This window comes from Bubalus kerabau, chromosome 12 (assembly GCF_029407905.1).
Source record: "Bubalus kerabau isolate K-KA32 ecotype Philippines breed swamp buffalo chromosome 12, PCC_UOA_SB_1v2, whole genome shotgun sequence".
NCBI classification, from domain to species: domain Eukaryota; kingdom Metazoa; phylum Chordata; class Mammalia; order Artiodactyla; family Bovidae; genus Bubalus; species Bubalus kerabau.
Window position 1 is genome coordinate 71,567,019 of NC_073635.1, and position 22,007 is coordinate 71,589,025.

Consider the following 22,007-nt stretch of genomic DNA (forward strand, 5'->3'; position numbering starts at 1 on the left):
AGCTCTTTCTCTATCTTTAGATCTTTCTCTATCCTCAGGAGGTAGAGCACAGTCTCCCTCTTTTTTTTTTTTTTTTTTTTTGAGAATATTTTTAACAGTTTTAAGATTACTTGTATAAAGTGTTGCTGTTCTTTAGTTGCATTGTTACCCGTGTCAGAAAATCTACTATCTTTTCTACTTTTCCCTTTGAAAAGATTCCACTACTTCCCACTCCTTCTCACCCTACCTATTTTCTGCAGGGGGGTCCCAGGCACCCTGAATGGGGTCCTAGCCGTCTGAAAACTGCACAATTGGGGGCTTATCTTACTGGGGTCCCTGTTCGGGTGCTACTTACCGGGGTCCAGCCCTAGTTGGATCCAGGGATTCCCTCAGGAGGATGGCGTTGGCAATTAAAGGATAGATAAAAGGAAAAAGACAGAGGTGAACTAACTGGTTTACAAAGAAAGCCAATAAAACCTGTGACATCAGGTTTGCTCTGACCATGGAGGCCGCAGGCACCCTCTTGAATAGCAGAGGGTGCCCAACCTTAGGCACCTTCTCGAGTGGGTCTTAGAAGCCCAGGCAAGTAAGTGGTCTCAGAGAGCCCCCACGCTCCAATCAGTCACCCTGAAGGAAGAACAGAGAAGAAAAGGAGAGAAAAGGAAGCAAGAAAGAACAACACGGGGAGACCAAGCTTTGAGCAAGGCCTGTAGCTTTATTTTCAAAGGGAGCTTATATACCTTAAGTTGTGCATAGAGGATAATAGGGGGTGTAAAATCTTGCAAAGTCAGTAGTCTTTGATCCTTATTGAGACCAGGCTTTCTTTTCTGCAAACTTATCATATACAAATGGTTTAGGTGATTTACATCATCTTTCTGGCCAGAAGGCCTGTTAACCTTTTATGACTCTGATAAAGGTTTGTCAACCATAAGACTTATTTTCTCTAAGAGAAATTATTTTAAAGTTTGGCACCATACTCCAAAGGTGTTAGATAAAGTTGCATTCCTATAGGGCAAAGGTGCAGTGGGCTTACAACAAAGGAAATAATTTATTACCTTAAGGGTCTAAAGTTGTTAACACCAAGGCCACTACTTATTTTTTCTATATACCAACTATATTAATTAATACACTTCCAAGGATACAATACAGGGGATGTGGAAACTTGGCAGCAAGCATTGGCCCAACAATGAAATCTTCTACTAGTTCTATTCTAACAATTTCTAACTCTCTGAGAGGCTCTATACTAGTTGAATATCTTAAGCTTCCCATGCCTCTCGCGGTTGGGAGGCTGTAAACAATCGTATGCGTAGCTATAGGAGGCCGGGTAAACCTGTCAGGCAAGTTAGAAAATCATCTGAGGGGTTTGGATTGAAACACTCCTATTATGCCCAGGAGGCTAATTAACTAGAGCTTTAAGTTGATTTCCTTCAGAGAAAAGTGGTCGGGGATAGCCCCCTGTTAATGTCAGAGGAGTTGGTGAAAGTCATAAAATAATAAAACAGACAGATTCTGGTTTTGGGGTAACGCTCAGGCAGATCCAGGGGGACCCCCTTGAGCTCTGACTCTCCTTGCTCGTCAGGGCTCTCCCACGTGACCTTGTCATGGGTAGGAACTCCCGTGCTGGCTCCCGGCAGTGGGGATTAGGTTTTAATGCATAAATTTCGAGGACAGAAACATTCAGTCTATAGCAAACTGTCACAGATGGGGTTGCTTGAAGAATAGAAATTAATTTTCTCACAGTTCTTGAGGCTGGGAGTTCAGCACGTGGGCATCTTTGTTCTCTGCTGAGCACGCTCTCCTCACCCACTGGCAGTAGCCACCACGCTGTATCCTCACATGGTCTCCCCTCTGTCCTCGAGCAACCCTGTGTCTCTGTCCTTTCTTATAGAAAAGGTTGTTATTGAAATATAGTTAATTTACAGTATTGCATTAATTTCTTTATACAGAAATTGACTCAGTTATAGACATATATACACTTTTTAATACTCTATTCTATTATGGTTTATCTTAGGGTATTGAATATAGTTCATTACACTATACTGTAGGAACTTGTTTATCCATTCTACAAATAATAATTTGCATTTGATAACAGCATATTAAAAAGCAGAGACATTACTTTACCAACAAAACTCCATCTAGTCAAAGCTATGGTTTTTCCAGTAGTCATGTATGAATGTGAGAGTTGGACTGTGAAGAAAGCTGAGCACAGAAGAATTGACACTTTGAACTGTCGTGTTGGAGAAGACTCTTGAGAGTCCCTTGGACTGCAAGGAGATCCAACCAGTCCATCCTAAAGGAGATCAGTCCTAAATATTCATTGGAAGGACTGATGCTAAAGCTGAAACTCCAATACTTTGGCCACCTGATGTGAAGAACTGACTCATTGGAAAAGACCGTAATGCTGGGGAAAACTGAAGGTGGGAGATTAAGGGGACAATAGGATGAGATGGTTGGATGGCATCACTGACACGGTAGACATGAGTTTGAGTAAACTCCGGGGATTGGTGATGGACAGGGAGGCCTGGCGTGCTGCAGTCCATGGAGTCGCAGAGTAGGGCATGACTGAGTGACCAAACTGAACTGAACCCCAATTTCCCAATCCAACCCTCTCCTACACCCTCTCCACCCATGCAACCCCAAGTCTGTTCATTAGTCTGTGAGTCTGTTTCTGATTTGTAGATAGGTTCATTTTGCCATATTTTAGATTCCACATATAAGTGATACATGTTATTATTCTTTCTCTTTCTCACTTACTTCACTTAGTATGATAAACTCAGAGTCCATCCATGTTTCTTCAAATGGAATTCTTTCTTTTTTCTTTTATGGCTGAGTAGTATTGCCTTGTCTATATGTACCACATTTCCTTTAGCCCCTCATTTGTAGATGGACATTTAGGTTGTTTCCATGTTTCAGCTATTGTGAATGGTGCTGCTATGAACAGAGGGGGACATGTGTCTTTTTGATTTATAGTTTCCTCCAGATATATGCCCACAAGTGGGATTACTGGATTATAAGATAATTCTATTTTTAGTTTTCTGAGGAAACTCCATACTGTTTTCCTTAGTGCCTGCAACAATTTCTATCCCCACCCTCAGTGTAGGAGGGTTCCCTTTATTCCACAACTTCTCAGCCATTGTTATTTTAATGATGGCCATCCTGATTGGTGTGAGTTGAGGGCTCATTGTAGTTCTCATTTGCAGTTCTCTAATAATTCACAATGGTGAGCTTCCTTTCATGTGTTTGTTGGCTATCTGTATATGTCCTTTGGAGAAATGTCTATTTAGTTCTTCAGCCCATTGTTTAATTGTTTTTTGTTGTTGTTGTTGTTGTTGTTGTTGTTGATGGTGTTGTTGTTGAGTTGTATGAGCTGTTTGTATATTTTGAAAATTAAGCCCTTGTTGGTCACAATTGGAGAGTGCAAATATTTTCTCCCATTCTGTAGGTTGTCTCTTCATTGTGTTTATGGTTTCCTTTGCTGTGCAAAAGCTTGTAAGTTTGATTAGATTCCATTTTTTAAAATTTTAAAATATTTTATTTATTTATGGTGTGCTGGCTCTTTGTTGCTGTGGGGATTTCTTTCTACTTGTGATGAGCAGGGGCTACTCTCTAGTTGCAGTGGCTTCTCACTGAGGTGGCTTCTCTTGTTGCTGAGCACCAGCTCTAGGGTGTGTGGGCTCAGTGGTTGAGGCTCTTGGGCTCCAGAGCACAAGCCCAGTAGTTGTGGTGTGTGGACTTAGTTGCTCTGTCGCATGTGGGACCATCCTGAACCAGGGGTCAAACCCATGTCTTCTGAATTGGCACATGGGTTCTTTACCAGTGAGCCACCAGAGGAGCCCCCATTTGTACTTATATTTTTATTGCCTTAGGAAACTGATCTAAGTAAACCTTGGTATAATTTATGTCAGAGAATGTATTGCCTCTAATCTCTTCTAGGAGTTTTATGGTGTCATGTATTATGATTAAGTCTTTAAGCCATTTTGAGTTTATTTTTGTGCATGGTGGGAGGGTGTGTTCCAACTTCATTGTTTACAAGCCTGTGTCTCTGTCCTTGTGTCTTAGTCTCTGCCTCATCTAAGCACACCAGTCAGATTAGATTAGGTCCAGTATAATTAAGGGTGATTATTACCTTTTTAAAGTCCCTGTCACCATATTCTAAGGTACTGATGGTTAAAGTGCCAAGTGAATCTGAGGGGGACATGATTGATTTACAGCAGGTCCAAAATATCAAAGTAAAGAGACTTCAGCAGAGTCCAGTGTGTGAGAGGGAGACATGTGAGGAGCTCTGAGCTCTATACATGAGGAGCTGGAATTCCATGTCCACAAAGCAGGGGTCGTTAGTCTTTGTTGGAACCTGCCTGTATGCAAAATGTGTTCATTGTTGGCGTGATGAAAGAGTCGTGGAGATGGATGGTGGTGATGGCTGCATAGCAACGTGAATGTACTTAATGCCACTGAGCTGTGTGCTTAAAATGGCAGAAATGGTCAATTTCATGTTCAGTGTATTCTACTACAATTAAAAAAAAAAAAAAAAACAAAAAAAAAAAAACCCTGCATAGTAGCACTAAATCTTTATGAACACAAGAAATAAAGATTGTGTGCCAAGGCCTCTAGCTCTCTGTTCTGATCCGTCTTCTCTCCACTCTCCTCATCATGACTTGATGAGTTTTCCCTCAGAGAAGTGCCTTGTGTCTTGTCATGAGATCAGTGATGAGCACTAGTGCTGTGATATGGAATCCCCACCCTCCTGGCATCATAAGTTTCTCAGCCTCCCTGTTCCCACCACCCCACCCTGAACTCACAAACAGCTGTTGCCCCATCTTGTGTTCATCTGCACAAGTTCCCCATCAGGACAGGAACAGATTCTACTGGCCATTGCATCCATGTCACAAGGAAGGGAGAGGGAGGCAATTAGTGTCAAGTACTGTGTGCTGATCACAGAAGTTCTCCTGAGTTCTGTTTTAAGCACAGGAGATATTTATAAAATCCTCTCAAATATTTTGGATGTACCACTTTGGATATATACTTGATAGAAGCAAACTTAAGACTGTTGTTTGCTAATCAGAACTGCATTCTCTAGGGTGACTTAAAGCAAAGAGCATGAAAGCAAATTAAAAAATCACTCAGAAGCAACTGGAGGGTGTTCTCAAGTTAGAGAATTGGATGCAACAGTATGCTGTGAGAGATGGTGGTCATGTGGAAGCTTAGTCATGTGAAGGGTTTTGTATTAAAAGTGAATGAATCACACTTCTACTTACGATTAACAGATTCCTTCAGTCATGAAAGAAAAGGTTCATGAGTTTTACATTATGCTGTTGAAATGGGTTCTATCACCTGCAGAAGGTGAGGGGCCTTAGATGAACTGATGCTGTCTCACCTGTGTCCAGCCATGGATCCTGTCCTGGTTCAGCCCCATATCCAAGATCCCCGCCTCCTGCATTATCAAGTCTTCGGGTCTGTCCTGATCAGACTCCCACGCTGCTGTCTACACAGCTCACCCTCCCGCTCCAGCTCTTCTCAGACCCCTCATCACATTCAGGAAGCAGCTCCAGGTCCTCAGACAGAGAACAGACTTCCTTGCCATCTGCCCCCCTCAGCCTTTCCAGCTCCACCCCCACTCGGTGTCCAGCTGTGCTGGCTCTGTGGGGTCCTTTCTCACCCCGTCTATCTGTGCACACTGGTCCCTCTGTCCCAGAGCCAGGAGCAGTGCACAGGATACAAAAGGAAGGTGGGTCCTGCCGTTCCCTCTGGCTCCTCCAGGGGGCGCTGGTGCCTTCTGTCTTCCCACAGCCCCAGCAGGTGCCCTTGACCATTAATGAGTCCCCCCACCTGCCCCCAAGCTGTGAATGTAGGAAGGCGCCTCAGCCCAGCATCTTCTGTCCCAGGACCACTGCACCTGCTATGTCTTCTTCCAGGATGTTTTCCCCAGAGAATCACAGGGCTCCTGTGTCTCCACGTCTAAGACAGCAGCCGCCACCCTCCCCACCCCCCCACCCCCCGCACTTTGTTTTTCTTTAAAGCACAGGTCACGGCCCAATGGTGCATTTTCTGTACTTGTTCAGTGTGTCCTCCTGTGAATGGTACAGAGTATTGTCTTCCATCTTGACCTGTGGGTGGATCCTCAGCACTTAAGACAGTGCCTGGCTCCTCAGCAAACCTCTGCCGATTGAATGAATGAAGGTGGGGACTCTGTCTGTTTCATTTGTGTCCCCTCCACCACGGGATGTGTCCTCTCTTAAAGTAAAAAGTGAAAGTGCAAGTCACATAGTCATGTCCAACTCTTTGTGACCCCATGGACTATACAGTCCATGGAATTCTCCAGGCCAGAATACTGGAGTGGGTGGCTTTTCCCTTCTCCAGGGGATCTTCCCACCCCAGGGATCGAACTAAAGTTTCCCACATTACAGGTGAATTCTTTACCAACAACTGAGCTGTCAGGGACTAGCCCTTGTATATGATTATATGTGGGAATATGAGATTAACACAGCCTTTGTATAGGAATAACAGCTAAACAACTGGTTGCTGACTCAATAATTTCTATAGCATGACTTGAAAATCTTTACTCTGAAAACTTGGAAAATAATGTATTTTCCTCATGATTTGGATAAAAGCATTATTCAGGAAAAATTCAAAGTCATCAACTGATCACTTCATTGTAATTATTTAGGTTGCCTAATTTGTGATGGAATGTTAAGAAGAAAACATCATTTTTTTTCTATTCTCATTTTTATGTTTTAATATAAATTATTTATTTTAATTGGAGGCTAATTACTTTACAATATTGTATTGGTTTTGCCATACATCAACATGGTCCAGCACAGGTGTACACGTGTTTCACATCCTGAACACCCCTCCCACCTCCCTCCCCATCCCATCCGTCTGGGTCATCCCAGTGCACTAGCCCCGAGCATCCTGTATTATGCATCGAACCTGGACTGGCAATTCATTTCACATATGATATTATACATGTTTAAATGCCATTCTCCTAAATCATCCCACCTTCGCCCTCTCCCACAGAGTCCAAAAGACTGTTCTATACATCTGTGTCTCTTTTGCTATCTCGCATACAGGGTTATCATTACCATCTTTCTAAATTCCATATATATGTTAATATACTACATTGGTGTGTTTTCTTTCTGGCTTTCTTCACTCTGTATAATAGGCTCCAGTTTCATCCACCTCATTAGAACTGATTCAAATATATTCTTTTTAATGGCTTAGTAATACTCCATTGTGTATATGTAACAGAGCTTTCTTATCCATTTGTCTGCTGATGGCCATCTAGGTTGCTTCTATGTCCTGGCTATTATAAATAGTGCTATGATGAACATTGGGGTACATGTGTCTCTCTCAATTCTGGTTTTGTCGTTGTGTATGCCCAGCAGTGGGATTGCTGGGTCGTATGGCAGTTCTATTTCCAGTTTTTTAAGGAATCTCCACACTTTTCTCCATAGTGCCTGTACTAGTTTGCATTCCCACCAACAGTGTAAGAGGGTTCCTTTTTTTCTACACCCTCTCCAGCATTAATTGCTTGTAGACTTTTTTTTTTAAGTTTATTTATTTTTTTTAATTTTATTTTATTTTTAAACTTTACAATATTGTATTGGTTCTGCCATATATCGAAGTGAATCCACCACAGACATACATGTGTTCCCCATCCTGAACTGTCCTCCCTCCTCCCTCCCTATACCATCCCTCTGGGTCGTCCCAGTGCACCAGCCCCAAGCATCCAGTATCGTGCATCAAATCTGGACTGGCGACTCATTTCATATATGATATTATACCTATTTCAATGCCATTCTCCCAAATCATCCCACCCTCTCCCTCTCCCAAAGAGTCCATAAGACTGTTCTATACATCAGTGTCTCTTTTGCTGTCTCGTATACAGGGTTATTGTTACCATCTTTCTAAATTCCGTATATATGTGTGTTAGTATACTGTATTGGTGTTTTTCTTTCTGGCTTACTTCACTCTGTATAATAGGCTCCAGTTTCATCCACCTCATTAGAACTGACTCAAATGTATTCTTTTTAATGGCTGAGTAATACTCCATTGTGGATATGTACCCCAGCTTTCTTATCCATTCATCTGCTGATGGACATCTAGGTTGCTTCCATGTCCTGGCTATTATTAACAGTGCTGCGATGAACATTGGGGTACACGTGTCTCTTTCAATTCTGGTTTCCTCAGTGTGTATGCCCAGCAGCGGTATTGCTGGATCATAAGGTAGTTCCATTTCCCGTTTTTTAAGGAATCTCCACACTGTTCTCCATAGTGGCTGTTAGTGTTTGCATTCAACACCAACAGTGTAAGAGGGTTCCCTTTTCTCCACATCCTCTCCAGCATTTATTACTTGTAGACCTTTGGATCGCAGCCATTCTGACTTGCGTGAAATGGTACCTCATTGTGGTTTTGATTTGCATTTCTCTGATAATGAGTGATGCTGAGCATCTTTTCATGTGTTTATTAGCCATCTGTATGTCTTTGGACAAATGTATGTTTAGTTCTCTAGCCCATTTTTTGATTGGGTCATTTATTTTTCTGGAATTGAGCTGCAGGAGTTGCTTGTATATTTTTGAGATGAGTTCTTTGTCAGTTGCTTCATTTGCTATTATTTTCTCCCATTCTGAAGGCTGTCTTTTCACCTTGCTTATAGTTTCCTTTGTTGTGCAAAAGCTTTTAATTTTAATTAGGTCCCATTTGTTTATTTTTGCTTTTATTTCCAATATTCTGGGAGGTGGGTCATAGAGGATCTTAATGTGATTTCTGTCGGAGAGTGTTTTACCTGTGTTCTCCTCTAGGAGTTTTATAGTTTCTGGTCTTACGTTTAGATCTTTAATCCATTTTGAGTTTATTTTTGTGTATGGTGTTAGAAAGTGTTCTAGTTTCATTCCTTTACAAGCGGTTGACCAGTTTTCCCAGCACTGCTTGTTAAAGAGATTGTCTTTTCTCCATTGTATACTCTTGCCTCCTTTGTTAAAGATAAGGTGTCCATATGTGCGTGGATTTATCTCTGGGCTTTCTATTTTGTTTCACTGATCTATATTTCTGTCTTTGTGCCAGTACCATACTGTCTTTATGACTGTGGCTTTGTAGTAGAGCCTGAAGTCAGGTAGGTTGATTCCTCCAGTTCCATTATTCTTTCTCAAGGTTGCTTTGGCTATTTGAGGTTTTTTGTATTTCCATACAAATTGTGAAATTATTTGTTCTAGCTCTGTGAAAAATACAATTGGTAGTTTGATAGGGATTGCATTGAATCTATAGATTACTTTGGGTGTATAATCATTTTCACTATATTGATTCTTCTGATCATGAACATAGTATATTTCTCCATCTATTAGTGTCCTCTTTGATTTCTTTCACCAGTGTTTTATAGTTTTCTATATATGGGTCTTTTGTTTCTTTAGGTAGATATATTCCTAAGTAGTTTATTATTTTTGTTGCAATGGTTAATGGAATTGTTTCCTTAATTTCTCTATTTTCTCATTGTTAGTGTATAGGAATGCAAGGGATTTCTGTGTGTTGATTTTATATCCTGAAACTTCACTATATTCATTGATTAGCTCTAGTAATTTTCTGGTAGAGTCTTAAAACTCAATATTCATAAAACGAAGATCATGGCATCTGGTCCCATCACTTCATGTGAAATAGATGGGGAAACAGTGGAAACTGTGTCAGATTTTATTTTTGGGGGGCTCCAAATCACTACAGATGGTGACTGCAGCCATGAAATTAAAGACGCTTACTCCTTTGAAGAAAAATTATGACCAACCTAGATAGCATATTGAAAAGCAGAGACATTATGTTGCCAACAAAGGTCCATCTAGTCAAGGGTATGGTTTTTCTAGTGGTCATGTATGGATGTGAGAGTTGGACTGTGAAGAAAGCTGAATGCCAAAGTTGATTATTTTGAACTGTGGTGTTGGAGAAGACTCTTGAGAGTCCCTTGGACTGCAAGGAGATTAAACCAGTCCATTCTGAAGGAGATCAGCCCTGGCATTTCTTTGGAAGGAATGATGCTAAAGCTGAAACTCCAGTACTTTGGCCACCTCATGTGAAGAGTTGACTCATTGGAAAAGACTCTGATGCTGGGAGGGATTGGGGGCAGGAGGAGAAGGGGACGACAGAGGATGAGATGGCTGGATGGCATCACTGACTCGATGGACCTGAGTCTGAGTGAACTCTGGGAGTTGGTGATAGACAGGGAGGCCTGGCGTGCTGCAATTCATGGGGTCGCAAAGAGTCGGACACAACTGAGCAACTGAACTGAACTGAACTGATGTAGAGGATCGTGTCATCTGCAAACAGCAAGCATTTTACTTCTTTTCCAATTTGGATTCCTTTTATTTCTTTTTCTTCTCTGATTGCTGTGTCCAAAACTTTCAAAACTATATTGAATAATAGTGGTGAAAGTGGGCACCTTGTCTTGTTCCTGACGTAAGGTGAAATGTTTTCAGTTTTTCACAATTGGCAGTAATGTTTGCTGTGTGTTTGCATATATAGCTTTTATTGTGTTGAGGTATGTTCCTTCTATTCCTGCTCTCTGGAGGGTTTTTATCATAAATGAATGTTGAATTTTGTCACAGGCTTTCTCTGCATCTATTGAAATAATCATATGACTTTTATTTTTCAATTTGTTAATGTGGTGTATTACATTGATTGATTTGTGGATATTGAAGAATTCTTGCATCCCTGGAATAAAGCCCACTTGATTATGATGTATCATCTTATGTATGTTTTTGGATTCTGATTGTTAGAATTTTGTTAAGGATTTTTGCTTCTATGTTCATCAGTGATATTGGCCTGTAGTTTTCTTTTTTGTGATATCTTTGTCAGGTTTTGGTATTACGGTGATGGTGGCCTCATAGAATGAATTTGGAAGTTTACCTTCCTCTGCAATTATCTGGAAGATTTTGAGTAGGTTAGGTGTTAGCTCTTCTCTAAATTTTTGGTAGAATTCAGCTGTGAAGCTGTCTGGACCTGGGCTTTTGTTTGCTGGAAGATTTCTGATTACAGTTTCAATTTCTGTGCTTGTGATGGGTCTTAAGATTTTCTATTTCTTCCTGGTTCAACTTTGGAAAGTTGTATTTTTCTAAGAATTTGTCCATTTCTTCCAAGTTGTCCATTTTATTGGCATATAATTGCTGATAGTAGTCTCTTATGATCCTTTGTATATCTGTGTTGTCTGTTGTGATCTCTCCATTTTCATTCTAATTTTATTGATTTGATTTTTCTCCCTTTGTTTCTGGATGAGTCTGGCTAATAGTTTGTCAATTTTATTTATCCTCTCAAAGAACCAGCTTTTGGCTTTGTTGAATTTTGCTATGGTCTCTGTTGTTTCTTTTGCATTTATTTCTGCTCTAATTTTTAAGATTTCTTTCCTTGTACCAACCCTGGGGTTCTTCATTTCATCCTTTTCTAGTTGTTTTAGGTGTAGAGTTAGGTTATTTATTTCACTTTTTTCTTGTTTCTTGAGGTATGCCTGTATTGCTATGAACCTCCCCCTTAGCACTGCTTTTACAGTGTCCCACAGGTTTTGGGTTGTTGTGTTTTCATTTTCATTTGTTTCTATGCAAATTTTGATTTCTTTTTTGATTTCTTCTGTGATTTGTTGGTTATTCAGCAGCGTGTGGTTCAGCCTCAATATGTTGGAATTTTTAATAGTTTTTGTCCTGTAATTTAGATCTAGTGTTACTGTACTCTGGTCAGCAAATATGCTTGAAATGATTTCAATTTTTTTTTTTTTTTAATTTACCAAGCTCACACGTTAGTAAAGTAATGTTCAAAATTCTCCAAGACAGGGTTCAGCAATATGTGAACCGTGAACCCCCAGATGTTCCAGCTGGTTTTTGAAAAAGCAGAGTAACCAGAGATCAAATTGCCAACATCTGCTGGATCATGGAAAAAAAACAAGAGAATTCCAGAAAAACTTCTACTTCTGCTTTATTGACTATGCCAAAGCCTTTGACTATGTTGATCACAATAAACTGTGGAAAATTCTGAAAGTGATAGGAATACCAAACCACCTGATCTGCCTCTTTAGAAACTTGTACACAGGTCAGGAAGCAACAGTTAGAACTGGACATGGAACAACAGACTGGTTCCAAGTAGGAAAAGGAGTACATCATGGCTGTATATTGTCACCCTGCTTATTTAACTTATATGCAGAGTGCATCATGAGAAACACTGGACTTGAAGAAGCACAAGCTGGAATCAAGATTGCCGGGAGATATATCAATAACCTGAGATTTGCAGATGACACCACTATTATGTCAGAAAGTGAAGAGGAACTAAAAAGCCTCTTGAAGAAAGTGAAAGTGGAGAGTGAAAAAATTGGCTTAAAGCTCAACATTCAGAAAACGAAGATCATGGCATCTGGTCCCATCACTTCATGTGAAATAGATGGGGAAACAGTGGAAACAGTGGCAGACTGTATTTTCTTGAGCTCCAAAACCACTGCAGATGGTGAGTGGAGCCATGAAACTAAAATACACGTACTCCTTGGAAAGAAAATTATGACCACCCTAGATAGCATATTGAAAAGCAGAGACATTACTTTGCCATCAAAGGTCCGTCTAGTCAAGGCTATGGTTTATCCTGTGGTCATGTATGGATGTGAGAGTTGGACTGTGAAGAAAGCTGAGTCCCAAAGAATTGATGCTTTTGAACTGTGGTGTTGGAGAAGACTCTTGAGAGTCCCTTGGACTGCAAGGAGATCCAACCAGTCCATTCTAAAGGAGATCAGCTCTGGGTGTTCTTTGGAAGGACTGATGCTAATGCTTAAACTCCAATACTTTGGCTACCTCTTGCGAAGAGTTGCCTAATTGGAAAAGACTCTGATGGTGGGAGGGATTGGGGGCAGGAGGAGAAGGGGATGACAGAGCATGAGATGGCTGGATGGCATCACCGACTTGATGGACATTAGTTTGAGTGAACTCTGGGAGTTGGTGATGGACAGGGAGGCCTGGCGTGCTGAGATTCATGGGGTCGCAAAGAGTTGGACACGACTGAGCGACTGAACTGAACTAAAGGCTAGATTTATGGCCCAGGATGTAATCTATCCTGGAGAAAGTTACCATGTGCTCTTGAGAAAAAGGTGAAATTCATTGTCTTGTGGTGAAATGTCCTATAGATATCAATTAAGTCTAACTGGTCTATTGTATCCTTCAAATTTTGTGTTTCCTTTTTAATTTTCTGTTTAGTTGATCTATCTATAGGTGTGAGTGGGGTATTAAGTTCTCCCACTACTATTGTGTTATTGCTAATTTCCCCTTTCATACTTGTTAGCCTTTGTCATACATATTGTGGTGCTCCTATGTTGGGTGCATATATATTTATAATTGTTATATCTTCTTCTTGGATTGATCCTTTGATCATCATGTAGTGTCCTTCTTTGTCTCTTTTCACAGCCTTTGTTTTAAAGTCTATTTTATCTGATATGAGTATTGCTACTCCTACTTTCTTTTGGTCTCTATTTGCATGGAAAATCTTTTTCCAGCCCTTCACTTTCAGTCTGAATGTGTCCCTTGTTTTGAGGTGGGTCTCTTGCAGACAACATATATAGGAGTCTTGTTTTTGTATTCATTCAACCAGTCTTTGTCTTTTGGTTTGGGCATACAACCCATTTATATATAACGTAATTATTTATAAGCATGATCCCATTGCCATTTACTTTATTGCTTTGGGTTCGAGTTTATACACCATTTTTGTGTTTCCTATCTAGAGAATATCCTTTAGCATTTGTTGGAGAGCTGGTTTGGTGGTGCTGAATTCTCTCAGCTTTTGCTTGTCTGCCAAGCTTTTGATTTCTCCGTCATATTTGAATGAGATCCTTGCTGGGTACAGTAATCTGGGCTGTAGGTTATTTTCTTGCATCACTTTAAGTATGTCCTGCCATTCCCTCCTGGCCTGAAAAGTTTCTATTGAAAGATCAGCTGTTATCCTTATGGGAATCCCCTTGTGTGTTATGTGTTGTTTTTCCCTTGCTGCTTTTAATATTTGTTCTTTGTGTTTGATCTTTCTTAATTTGATTAATATGTGTCTTGGGCTGTTTCACCTTGGGTTTATCCTTTTTAGGGCTTTCTGGGTTTCTTGGACTTGAGTGATTATTTCCTTCCCCATTTTAGGGAAATTTTCAGCTATTTTCTCATGGTCTTTCTTTTTGTCTTCTTCTTCTGGGACTCCTATTATTCAAATGTTGAGACGTTTAACATTGTCCCAGAGGTCTCTGAGATTGTCCTCATTTCTTTTAATTCATTTTTCTTTTTCTCTCTGATTCATTTATTTCTACCATTTTATCTTCTACCTCACTAATCCCATTTTCTTCTTCCATTATTCTATTTGTTCCCTCCACAGTGTTTTTGATCTCATTTATTGCATTATTCATTATATATTGACTCTTTTTTATTTCTACTAGATCCTTGTTAAACCTTTCTTGCATCTTATCAATTCTTGTCTCCAGGCTATTTATCTGTGATTCCATTTTGATTTCAATATTTTGGATCATTTTCGCTATCATTCTTTTGAATTCTTTATCAGGTAGATTCCCTATCTCTTCCTCTTTTGTTTGGTTTGGGGGGCATTTATCCTTTTCCTTTACCTGCTGGGCATTCCTCTGTTTCTTCATCTTGTTTATATTGCTGTGTTTGGGGTGTCCTTTCTGTATTCTGGCAGTTTGTGGAGTTATCTTTATTGTGGAGTTTCCTCACTGTGGGTGGGGTTGTACAGGTGGCTTGTCCAGGTTTCCTGGTTAGGGACGCTTGTGTCTGTGTTCTGGTGCGTGAAGCTGGATTTCTTCTCTCTGGAGTGCAAGGAAGTTTCCAGTAATGAGTTATGAGATGTAAATGGGTTTGGAGTGACTTTGGGCAGCCTGTATATTGAAGCTCAGGGCTGTGTTCCTGTCTTGCTGGAGAACTTGCGTGATATGTCTTGCTTTGGAACTTGTTGGCCCTTGGGTGGTGCTTGGTTTCAGTGTAGGTATGGAGTCATTTGATGAGCTCCTGTCGATTAATGTTCCCTGGTGTCAGGAGTTCTCTGGTGTTCTCCTGATTTGGACTTAAGCCTCCTGCTTCTGGTTTTCAGTCTTATTTTTACAGTAGTCTCAAGACTTCTCCATCTATACAGCACCATTGATAAAACATTTAGGTTAAAGATTAAAAGTTTCTGCACAGTGAGGGACACCCAGAGAGGTTCACAGAGTTACATGGAGAAGAGAAGAGGGAGGAAGGAGATAGAGGTGACCAGGATGAAATGATGTGGAATCAAAAGAGGAAAGAGCAAGTTAGCCAGTAATCACTTCCTTATGTGTGCTCCACAGTCTGGACTGCTCAGAGATGTTCATGGAGTTACACAGAGAAGAGGGAGGAAGGAGACAGAGGTGGCCAGGAGGATAAAGGGGGGAATCAAAAGGAGAGAGACAGATCTGGCCAGTAATCAGTTCTCTTAGTGTTCTCCACTGTCTGGAAAACACAAAGAAATTCACCAAGTTGGGTAGAGAATAAAAGGGGGAGGAGGAGGTAGAAGCGACCTGGTGGAGAAAAAGGAGAGTCTAAAGGGGAAGAAAGCAGTCAAGCCAGTAATCTCGCTCCCAAGTAAAAACGGGTACTGAAGTTTGGGTTCTTAAAGGTATAAAATTGGTAACAAATACCAAAAACTAAAGATTAAAAGTTTAGGGCAGAAGTTGGATTTTCAAAAACGCAATATTAATGAAAAAAAAAATACCCACAAAACAAAGTCACAAAAATTTTATATATATATATATATATATATATATATATATATATATGAAGTTTGCTTTAAAAAATAGGGTGTCTCTTTTTTTTTTTTTTGCAAAGTAGTAGTAGGTTATAAAAATAAAAATTAAAGGAATAATGGAGGACTTAAAATTAAAAAAAATTAAAAAATTAAAGAATGATAGTAAAAATAGCTCTCTCTCTCTCTCTCTATCTATCTATCTAGGACTTTCTCTGGTTTTGTGGGCAGTGTGGGGTCAATTCATGTTTGGATAGTTCTTTGATCTGGCTTATATTTCTCAAGATCTATAGACCCCTTCCTATGTAGTCAGTACTAACTACAGGGTTTTAATCTATTGCATCTGTCACTTCAAAGGAAGTTCCCTCTGTTTTAGCTTCTGTTTGCTGGTCTCTTCAGTTTCTAATTTCTGCCCTGACACAAGGAGGCAGTGATGGACACTTTTTTAGGCTCACTTGTTCAGTTATGCTGTCGGGAGGGAGGGACACTGCAAACAAATAACACTGGTGTGTGCTCGCAGTGTCTCAGCCACACTGGGTTTGCCCCCACTCGCAGCGTGTGTGCTTTCCCAGTCTACATTGCTTAGTCTCTAGGTTGCTCGAGGTTGCTCTGCCGGGAACTGTCTGAGGCCGGCCCTGGGTTGTATGTACTTCCCAGGTCTAAGCCGCTCAGGTTCAGGTACTCAGGTGGTCCTCAGAGGCGCAGATTCGGTTGGGCCTATGTTTTGTACCCTTCCCAGGTCCAAGCAGCTCAGGTGACCAGGTGTTTGGTGAGCACGGTCACTGAGACTTATCGCCTTTCCTGTCCCTGCTACTTGGTTTTCTGGGTGTACAACTGGCGCACCTTCTCAGGTGGATGTTGGCTGTCCAGAACCCCAAGAAGTCTTATTTAGCAAAGAAGCCTGCTTGCAGTTTGGTAGATAATGCCTCTCTGGGGCCGTGATTGCCCCCTTCCGGCTCTGGCTGCACTTGCTTGCCTGTCACTGGAGGAGGATAGGCCGGTCTGCAACCAGCTAGCTCTGCTCAGTCCTTTGTTCTGTGAGCAGGCCTGATGGTGTCTTAGGTTAGGGCTTTTTGCATGGTAGCTATCCCACAGCCTGGTTTGCTAGCCCAAGTTAGTTCCCTCAGATTGCCCTCAGGGCATTCAGGCCCAGTCCTTACACTAAGCAATGCAGCCCACACCTCCCTGCCCAGCCCCCGCTTGCTAGTGGTGGGTGCAGGAGTCTGTGCTGCTTCTCCACTGGGGGAGTTACCGTTGGGCACATAATCTGTGGGTTTTAATTATTTATTTATTTTTCCTCCTGGTTATGTTGCCCTCTGTTGTTCCAAGGCTCGCCACAGACTCGGCAGTGAGAGTGTTTCCAGGTGTTTGGAAACTTCTCTCTCTTTTAAGACTCCCTTCCTGAGATGGAGCTTCATCCCTACCTCTTTTGTCTCTCTTTTTGTCTTTTATATTTTTTCCTACCTCCTTTTGAAGACAATGGGCTGCTTTTCTGGGTGCCTGATGTCCTCTGCCTGCATTCAAAAGTTGTTTTGTGGAATTTACTCAGCGTTCAAGTGTTCTTTTGATGAATTTGTGGGGGAGAAAGTGGTCTCCCTGTCCTATTCCTCTGCCATCTTAGGACCTCCCCCCCAAGGGGGTGGGGGGAACATTTAAAAACGTTTGTGTTGGCCCATCCATCTTGGACATAACAGCCCATTAAATTTTATTAACATCCACCTTTAGAGACTACTGGCAGGTAATTATGAATTAAGGAGAAAAAATTCTATTTAAAAGCTTTAGTACTATATCTGAGAAAAGTGTTAATTAAGAAACCTAGTATGAACACTGAACTAACACATGTTAAAAGCTAAAAATGAATCCTTTTGGACTTAATGAAGTGATGGCTTGTGTGTCTATGTCTCAGGGTCCTGATTCTGATCACAGATCCAGTGTACAGAGTGTCCTTTTAGGATTCTTCTGTCCTGAGTCCAAAGCACAGGACCACTTCTGGTTAGGGAGGAGCAGGGCCTGATGTTTACTGAGCGTGTTGGTGGTTTGAATTCTCAGAACGTGTGGATGAGTTGTCATTAATGTTGTTCTGAGATGAAGAATCTGAGGTTTAGTCTCTTGTCTGAAGTTGTCAGGCTCATGAGAGGGACTGAGCTTCAGTCTGCTGCCTCCAGACTCTCCATCTGACTCACTCACAGGCTGAGCTCGGGCCCATGCTCCTGAGATTTGCTCTGTGAGAGGCTCGAGTTCCCAGAGTACCTGCCTCGAGCCCTGCCCGTTGTCACCGGGGCCCCAGACCTGGACTATCGCTTCCCTAGAGGGTTGTGGACCCTGTGGGTTGAGACTGGGGCTGAGTTCCTCGGGGTCTGCTTTTAAAATGTAGGAACAGTTTTTTGTTTTTATTTTCTGTGGAAAAAATTTAAGGTTGAATAGTGTGGGGGGATCTTGACTATAGAGAGCTGGTGCATGCTCTGAACCATTGGGTGATTTCCACTGTGATTTTATCTACTTGGATTCCGTTCTTTTATTTTCATCTTTGGAAAGTGTTCAGTCCTAATGAAAGAAGACTTGCTTCCTGGATGGAACTGGGAATATTGCAGAGACTGATGGAGGGCACACTAGCATTCATTTTCTATCTAACATTCTCTGGGAACAAGTTTCTGGCAAATGCACTGTTGCAAAGATTACCAATAATCTATTAGTTTTTTGTTGCTAATATTTGCATCATTAATTATAATCACCTTGAAAGCTGTCTAAGAATGTATACATTTTTATATGACATATATTCCTTTCCTCCCATTCCCCATAGCAATAAAATAGTATTTTAGTTCAGTCGAATTTTGGAATCTCAGTATTACTCAGTTGTTTTTGTTTATGAAACATGTACATAATTGTTAAGCTGACTATTAGAAAAACAAAACAAAACAAAACAGTGAAGGTACCTCCTTCACTGGAATTTTTAAGCAGAGTTAGGTTCAAATTTGCTGTTGAAAATTTAAGAACCTAGTCAAATTAATTGATTTATGTTTATTTAATTTTTATTATTGATTTGCTATTTAAACTGCAGATCTTTGACTGCTGTGTAGTCTGTCTTATTGTTTTCAAAATATGTTTCTAGTTTGAAGCACCCCCATTAAAGTGCTTTTGCATACTGTGCCTTTTACATTTGTAGGTGTATTCGTCAGGCCTTGCAGGAGAAGATCACAATCTTAGTGACTCATCAGTTGCAGTACCTAAAAGATGCAAACCAGATTCTGATACTGAAAGATGTAAGTAGTTTCTAGAAGTCTGTGGAATTGCTAACACTCAGTTGCGTTGAAGGACAGACCTCCGTGCAGGTCACTTCCTTGCATTCATGGCAAACACCCACTTCTCCCTGAGTTTTATGTCCCCTTCTGCTCAGAGCTGGTGTTGATGCCTTGGAGGATGACTCCAAAGACCTGTAGCCTGCCAGGCTCTTCTGTCCATGGGATTTCCTGGGTGAGACTACTGGAGGGGGTTGCCATGCCATAACACCAGAAGCGAGGTTGGGTAGCTGAGCAACCGGGTCAGAGATACCCACTCTGCTGGTGTCTCCAGATGCTTGTCTCCCTGCCCAGGTCTCTATGTGCCTGGACTGAAACTGAGTCTCTTACCATTGAACACTGTCGCATTGGCAGGCAGGTTCTTTACCACTAGTGCCATCTGGAAAGCCCAGAAATATCACTACTACACTTTAAGCCTACACTCTAGGGCTTCCCTTGTGGCTCAGCTGGTAAGGAATCTGCCTGTAATGTGGGAGACCTGGATTCAATCCCTAGGTTGGGATGATCCCCTGGAGAAGGGAAAGGCTACCCACTCCAGTATTCTGGCCTGGAGAATTCCATGGACTATGTAGTCCATAGGTTCGCAGTCAGACATGACTGAGTGACTTTCACTTTCACTTTCTTTCACATTCTAAGCCACATAACCCCTAGGTTGCTGAATCATCACTCTTCTAATGAAATCTGTTACACGTAATGATGCAATTTTATTTCGAACTTTTAATTTTCTTCTTCCACGACTTAAGTCAAAGTGTATTATTTAGAAATTAGAGATACCAAGACCTGATTCGGAGAAGGCGATGGCACCCCACTCAGTACTCTTGCCTGGAAAATCCCATGGATGGAGGAGCCTAGTAGGCTGCAGTCCATGGGGGCGAAAAGAGTCAGACACGACTGAGCGACTTCACTTTCACTTTTTACTTTCATGCATTGGAGAAGGAAATGGCAAGCCACTCCAGTGTTCTTGCCTGGAGAATCCCAGGAACGGGGGAGCCTGGTGGGCTGCCGTCTATGGGGTCACACAGAGTCGGACACAACTGAAGTGACTTAGCAGCAGCAGCAGCAGCAAGACCTGATTGTATCCAGGTGATTGTTATACATAGTTTGCCTAAAGAACATTTGCCATTAACAGCAGAAGCGAGGTTGGGTAGCTGAGCACCCAGGTCAGAGATACCCACTGTGCTGGTGTCTCCAGATGCTTGTCTCCCTGCCCAGGTCTCTATGTGCCTGATATGTGTGGGAGCCTGTGAGGCAGGAGGACAAGGCCCTGCCCTCATGGGGCTCCTGTTCTTATGGGGAGGATGTGACAGAGCGAGGTGGCCTGACATCCTGGCTGCCTCCCTGAGGATCTGGTGCCTCATGGGGTCTGAGTGACATGAAGGTGGGGGTCACACAGTCACCTGGGTGAGGGGGTCTGAGGCAGGGGTCCTAAGAAGGAGCTAACCTGGCAGGTTGGAGGAACAGCAGGAAGACCAGCGTGTCTGAGGAGAGTGAGCAGGGGGATGGGAGGGAGCTGGTCTCTGAGCTGTGGGCAGGGACTGAAAGTGGGATGGAAGCCTTGGATGGTCCAGAGCAGAGGAGGGATGTAGTCTGATGTGGGAGCTAAGAGAGTCCTCTGATGGTCACTGGAGAGGGGACAGCAGAAGCAGCTACAAGTCTTAGTAAAGCTGAGAAGACAGAAGAGTGGGCTCAGGCTAGAGTATCAGTTTCTAGAGCTGCTGTAACAAAGCACCACAAACTGGGTGACTTAAAACAGAAGAAGTTTATTGTCTCCCTGTTCTGGAGGCTACAGGTTCCAAATCCAGATGCTGCCAGGGCCATGCTCTCCCTGGAGGCTCCAGGGGAGAACCCTTTCCTCCAGCCTCTGGTGTTCACTGGGCTTCCTTGTGTTCCTTGGCTTTCAGCTGCAGCACTGTGGTCTCTGCCTCTGATGTCACATGGCCCTTGTCCCCGTGTCTGTCTGGGTTTCTTCTCATAATGACATCGGTCTTATTGGATATACGGTCACCCTGCTCCTATGTGACCTCATCTTAACTTGATTACATCTGCAAAGACCCTGTTTCCAAATAAGGTCACGTTCCCAGATGTCATGTTTGAGTTTATCTTTTGGAGAAGGGGCCACAATCCAACCCTCAACTCCTAGCATGACTGGGTGTGGGGTGGAGATTAGTGAGAAGTGTTCCGACATGGTGGTCATTCGATGCTTCACTCCTTGGGTAGTTTGCCTCTGGGTCTCAGCACCTTTGTTGTTAAGTCCTGAGTGCTCCACAGGCCCTTGGTCAGATCCCTGACTTTTGAAATGAATCTCTGCTCCAGGAAAGATTATTACGATACAGAACCCCTGCTGCTCTGGAAGCAGTTCCATGTGTGGACTCCTCTCCACTCCTCTAGGAATGGGAGGGAGGGACTAAGGTTTTCAAGCTTGAGAGTAGTTGATTTCATGTGTAGAGGGGGCAGTTCTAGTGTGTAAACCCCAGTGTTGACAGTGTTATGAGCACAGGATCAGTGGCAGGAGAATAACCTATTTAGCCAGTCCCTAGATGTTTTGACATCCCTTTATCTCTTCCTTTGAGGACACTACCCCCAATTTTAGTACTAACAAAACAATTATCTCTCCACTGGTGAGCAGCCCTGCATGAGTTGGGGACCATCTTCCCTGTCTGGTCCCTCTCTTACAGCAGATGGGGGATGTCTGTCCCTTCATCCCCCTGGAATTGTCAGTACTTGACTCTTGAGTGAAATTGCTGTCTTTGTACCACCAGTCATTTCAATTTGCATATTACAGATTTGACGTGAGTGGTGATTTCCTTAAAGAGGTGTGTGAATTTTGCCTCCCAAGTGGAACACGAAACACTGTATCCTGCATCATTTTCTAGTTCTCCAGTATCAGATGGTACTCAGATGCTTCCCTGCATTCCTCTCAGTGGACCCCCTCAGGGGAGAGGGTGGGAGGGGTCCCAGAGAGGCTCCTGGTCATCTCCCTCCACC

General features: G+C 42.2%; 1 protein-coding gene across 1 annotated transcript in view; it reads left to right on the forward strand.

Annotated features, from left to right (window-relative positions):
* The window catches only part of LOC129624242 (ATP-binding cassette sub-family C member 4-like), a 194,663-nt gene that overhangs the window by 75,615 nt on the left and 97,041 nt on the right, over window positions 1-22,007 (forward strand). Inside the window, exon 14 of the mRNA XM_055541903.1 lies at window positions 18,890-18,986. Within this exon, the coding sequence (XP_055397878.1) occupies window positions 18,890-18,986 (97 nt within the window). The remainder of the gene's footprint in view (window positions 1-18,889; window positions 18,987-22,007) is intronic.